Genomic DNA, 5232 nt, shown 5'->3' on the forward strand with positions numbered 1-5232 from the left:
GTGCTGAGTTGCATTGGTAGAGGGAATTTTCTCACCAGAGTTCCCAATTATCCATAAAATCCTGTGCCTTAAGTCACCAGTAAAGTTTCTTTTGAAAAAAAAATCACTTTTTTGGAGGAGATAAAGGGAAAAGATATGTCCAGGCTTGGCTTAAGGGCAGTAATGGTCCCCTCTTCTCCTTGTCTCCCCTCCCTCCCCAGTTCTGTAATTCTGGAAAGTGGTTGAATCAAGAGCCAGAAGATCTCAGAAGGGGGTCTGGAGGGCCCAGCTGTGAGGGAACCTTCCTTCTGGGGGTGAGGAGGGCAGATGGCTGCATTTATTGACAACTCACAGGTGGGGTTGGAGAAGGGACAAGCTGGAATAGGAGAGGCCTGAGAGGTAGTCAGGCTCTGAACTGGAGTGGTGGCCATCAGAGTGATTAAGAGGCAGTGAGGACAGCTGAAGACCTAATTTTGTTTCAAGTTGTTAAGAGGAGGCCCTAGAATCAAAACTGGATGATTGATTAGCATCTGGAGGGTTGTCGTGTAGGCCATTTAAATCCCCCCTTTGTCAAGAGAGGAAGGTTGGTCTAGATGGCTTTGAGGTTCATTCCAGCTTTGTATTATGATCGTATGACTAAGATGTATTGAAAGCAGAATCAGTAGGGCTCTGTGTGGTAGGATGGGGAGGGTGCTGAAAGGGCAGGATTAAAAAAACACATTAAGAAATAGTTTATAGAAGAGCTCAAATTTGGGCATATTAAGTCCTTGGTATTACTGGGACATCTAGGTGGATTTGTAATCTAGAAGTAAGAAAAGGGAAGCTATTGGATAGATCTGAGGTCATCTGGGAAGGAAGGGTTGAGGAGTGGGAGTAGATGAGAGCAGCAAAGGACAGAGAAAAGCTATTATGACAAAGCCTTGAAGGAGGGTTACCAGGTGGAAGGAGGGAGGAGCCAGTGAAAGATGTCCTCCCTCTCCCTTCCCTCCATCCTCACTTCCCCACATCCCCTTTCTTCTTCCCACACTAAAAAAGAAAGGTCACAGAGGCTACAACTTATGTTCAGGTCCCATTTATTTTAGAAGAACAAAAAACTCAAAAAACATGGGGGAAAAGGTTCCAACCCCACTCTTCCCAGGCCTGGCTCAGCTCTCTCTTTCCAGGGTGGAGTGAGGACACAGCTAACCCAACCCCAAGAGAGTATACAGAAAAGGGAGTCACAGCTTTTGATCAGGGCCCAGTGGCTCCAATATGTGGGTGTGGGTGAGGGGCTTCCCTTTGGTGGGGAGCCAGTATGGTGGATCATAACCCAACCTCTGTCTTTCCAAGGGTATTTTTAAACCTGGGCCCAGGGTGGCTACTTGGGCAATGGAACATATCAATGAGCTTATTCACCAAGGTTTAGGAGACCCAAAGAGGAATACCATGTGGGAGTCCTGCTCCCTTGGACTTTTATGTCAAGGAATCTCAATCTTGAAGGGACGTGGCATTCTCTCCTCCCCTTTTGTAAATGAGAGCCTAGGATAGACACAGGTCCCTTCTTTTGGGCAGCCACCAGCCCTTTCTAGGATGGTCAGAATGAAATAAGATGGAGGTGAGTGGAAATAAAGACCAGATCTGGGAAGTCTGACCCCCTGGGCCTCCCCACAACAGGGTCTATACAGGCTTAGCTTTCCTAAGATAGGATAAAGTTCTCTTGGTCCCAGGAAAAGTCAATGAACCATGACCCAAGATCACATACTACTCCACTGGAGGTCTCTTTGGTCCTTGGGGAGGCCAGAGGTCCTAGAGCAGCCAGGCTCTGCAGCCCCCCTGCAGGCACATGGCTGCATCACTCCCTCTACAGTGGGAGAATTCACTCACATGCAGTTTGGGAGGGAGGCACCTTCAAGACAAGAAGCTGAGAAAATCTCCCCACCACTTCTCCCTGGAAAGAAGAGTTCTGCTTGGAGGTTGTGGCAGGGGAGGTCAAGATCAAGCCCCCTACACATACTGCTTCTTGGAAGCTGAGCTACTAGGACGACTCAGGGCATTGTCCCCATTCTGGGGGGGCTGGGCCAGGTAGGGGCCCTCGGAATGAGTCAGCAGGGGCCCTGGCCCAGGGAGCATGCCCCGCTTCTGTGGGACCAGGCTCTCTTCTGTATTCAGGTTGGCCCAGTTCTGTTCACTAGACAGCTTGTTGTAAGAGGGGCACGGAGGCGACGTAGGTGTCTCGTTCATGGGGAGGTAGAAGAACATCCGATCTGAATAGGGGTCCCCAGAACTACCCATCCCAGCGCCGTCCCCCAGAGCAGCAGAGTAAGGCCCTGGCCGAGCCCGGCTCTGCCGGGCCCTCAGCTTGTGCCCCATACAGCGAAAGCCCAGATGTGCCAGCTCCAGTAGGTTGAGTACTAGGGAAATCATCCCCACGACCAGCATGAAGATGATGAAGATGGTTTTTTCTGTGGGGCGGGACACGAAGCAGTCCACGAGGTGTGGGCAGGGGAAGCGTCGGCACACGTACACGGGTTCCATCATCCAGCCGTACAGGCGCCACTGCCCATAGAGGAAGCCAGCCTCCAGCAGGCTCTTACAGACCACGCTGGCCACGTAGGTGCCCATCAGCGCTCCCCGGATGCGAAGGTGCCCATCCTCGGCCACAGAGATCTTTGCCATCTGCTGCTCCACCGTGGCCAGCGCCTGCTCCACTCGCGGGTCCTTGGTCTGTAGCGCCCGCAGCTCGCTCTCCTTCTGCCGCAGCTTCTCCTCTCGGCGGGACAGGTAGATGACGTGGCCCAGGTAGACCAGGGTGGGCGTGCTGACGAAGAGAAACTGCAGGACCCAGTAGCGAATGTGGGAGATGGGGAAGGCCTGATCATAGCACACGTTGGTGCAGCCCGGCTGGGCCGTGTTACACTCGAAGTCGGATTGCTCGTCTCCCCAGACAGACTCACCGGCCAGCCCCAGAATGAGGATCCGGAAGATGAAGAGCACCGTCAGCCAGATCTTGCCTATCACTGTGGAGTGCTCCTGGACTTGGTCTAGCAGTTTCTCTAGGAAGCCCCAGTCACCCATGGCTCCACCGTCTTTCTGTGTGGGGAGGAGAAACAGAGGCTGTTGGAGAAGGGATGGGGCATGGGGCAAAGGGTCTTGGACACGACCCAGAGCCAGTCCCAAGCCCTCTCCTCTTCTACCGCCCAGGGCCAGGAGGGCAGGGGAAGGAACTGTGTAACAAGGACTCAACTGGATCTGGGAGAGACGTTGAAGGATAAACTTGCTCTTTCTAGAGCTTCTAGAGCTCCTCACCCCTGCCCTTTTAGCCCTAGGTGGGCTGGAGGGAAAGCCTTTTACAACAAGCTAATCCTCGAGTTGTTCAGTGTCTCCTCTTACCTTCCTGGGGCCAAGGAGGTGTGTGTGTGTGAAAGAGATGGACAAGCCACCTGGTTAGGGGGAGCACTGTCAGCTCAAAGAGGAAGGAGTAGTGGGTACTATATATATACATACATACATACAGAAAGGAACCAGGGCTGAAGTTAAATGATTTCATCACTAGCACTCTTTTTTCCCACAGTTTTTTTTAAGCCCCTTCTGTCTTAGAATCAATACTGTGTATTGGTTCCAAGGCAGAAGAGTGGTAAGGGCTAGGCAATGGGGGTTAAGTGACTTGCCCAGGGTCATACAGCCAGGGAGTGTCTTTGAACCCAGGACCTTCCATCTCTTGGTTCCTATCTCAATTCACTGAGCCACCTAGCTGCCCCACTTTCCCACAGTTCTTAAAGCAGCTGTTTCTCAGCTCCTTCTCCCAGAGGTTCCCCTCAACCACTCAACCAGGGGGGCCATTCCCAGGAAGTTTCTTTGCTGGACAGAGGGTCCAGGGGCTCAGGACCTCTCAGTACTTCCCCAATAGGAAAGATCCATGCATAATAGGAGAGATTGATTGGGCTCAGCTCTCCTGAACTTTTTCTGTATCAGCTCAACTCTGGTAGATTAAGGAAAACAAAGGGAGTTTCCTAATCAGAATTTCCACCATCCATAACTCTACTGGTTTTGCTCTCCTCTACTCCAGGGAGGGGAGGGTAAGGTGGGGTAATAGTACCTAGCCCACTTTGGGTGAAAATGGACTCTTCCCTTACACCATATTCAGGCCAGTGTTTTGGAGGGTTATTCTGCGCCAAATACTGCCTCCCACCCCAGCGATAGAGCCGGGGTCGTTATACCAGCTCTGAGAAACGAAGACAATTCAGATCTAGTCACCAAGTTGTCAGACCTCTCATGGGATATCCCAGAACTGACTCCCCTTCCTCCATTTACCAAGTCTTTTTCTGAGAGGGAGGGACTCCACCAGGTGAAGCGAGGGAATTTCCTAACAGCCCACAGAGGGAAGGGAAGTATAGGGGCTACTCCTCACTTTGGGGCTATTGTCCAAGTTACAGGAGGGCCAAGGACCAGCAGCCCCATGCAGTCATCTCAGGTGGCACCCACCTACTCCACCCCCTACATTATTCCCCAGAGCAGTAGGGGTCGAACACCTCTGAGAGCAAGAACAGGAAACAGGGCCAAGGCATGGGGAAGAAATGTTAGCAGGTCCTACCTTGAAGTTTGAGGGGCAGGTGAGGAGGAATCAAAGGCCAGGAACCCCAGGGGTACTTAGCCCTCTACCACCCAGCCTTCCCTCCCCAAGGCTTGGTGCAGAACTGGCCAGGGAACACTACCGGAGGCTCAGTCTACTCTCAGCAGTGGTGCCGTCCCAGCCCCTCACCTGACGCAGCTGGGCTTAGAGGCTGTGGGAAAGGCTCGACACGTGGGGAAGGAAGCAAGAAGTCCCGGAGAGGCGGCCCGGTGGCCCCTCGGAGGGAGTCTGAGTCCGAGCCCTGTAGGACAGAGCTGGCAGCTGTCCCGAACTTAATAATAGCGAGGAAGGCGGGGAGAAGGAAATGGGGGCGGGGGCCAGGGGCCAGCTAGGCTAGACTCTTTAAAGAGATAGGGGTTTGTTAGTGTGAGGTGGGAGCTTGGTGATGGAGAGGATTCAAGGTGATAGGGAGGGAAGTACAAGGAGATGGGAAGAAAGAGGTTCCAGAGACAGTCCCTCTAGCTAAGCCTAAAATCCCACTCTTAGAGCTTCATTCCTAGAGCTGAAGTCAAACAAGCCTGCCTCTCTGTCTCTGTCTCTCTTTCTTTGTCTCTGTCTCTGTCTCTCGTTATCTGTTTCTCTGTTTCTGTCTTTGTCTCTTTGTCTCTGGCTCTCTCTCCTTCTCTATCTCTGTCTTTCTTTTT

General features: G+C 52.4%; 1 protein-coding gene across 2 annotated transcripts; it reads right to left on the minus strand.

Annotated features, from left to right (window-relative positions):
- Positions 1-1035: 1035 nt before the first annotated feature.
- GJA4 (gap junction protein alpha 4) lies at positions 1036-4819 on the minus strand. 2 transcript variants are annotated; one of them, XM_044671515.1, is made up of 2 exons: positions 4718-4819; positions 1036-3048 (listed from the first exon to the last, which is right to left on the minus strand). In XM_044671515.1, exon 2 carries the CDS (start codon positions 3031-3033, stop codon positions 1963-1965), a length of 1071 nt encoding a protein of 356 aa, XP_044527450.1. In that variant the 5' UTR covers positions 3034-3048; positions 4718-4819; the 3' UTR covers positions 1036-1962. The 2 variants fall into 2 exon arrangements, with proteins under 2 accessions (XP_044527450.1, XP_044527451.1); XM_044671516.1 differs by having other exon boundaries at positions 4550-4819.
- Positions 4820-5232: the final 413 nt, after the last annotated feature.

Source organism: Gracilinanus agilis, chromosome 3, assembly GCF_016433145.1.
Source record: "Gracilinanus agilis isolate LMUSP501 chromosome 3, AgileGrace, whole genome shotgun sequence".
Classification (NCBI taxonomy): Eukaryota; Metazoa; Chordata; class Mammalia; order Didelphimorphia; family Didelphidae; genus Gracilinanus; species Gracilinanus agilis.

Coding starts and splice junctions, on each gene's coding strand:
- GJA4 (XM_044671515.1), bottom strand. CDS start 3,033: ATGGGTGACTGGGGCTTCCTAGAGAAACTGCTAGACCAAGTCCAGGAG.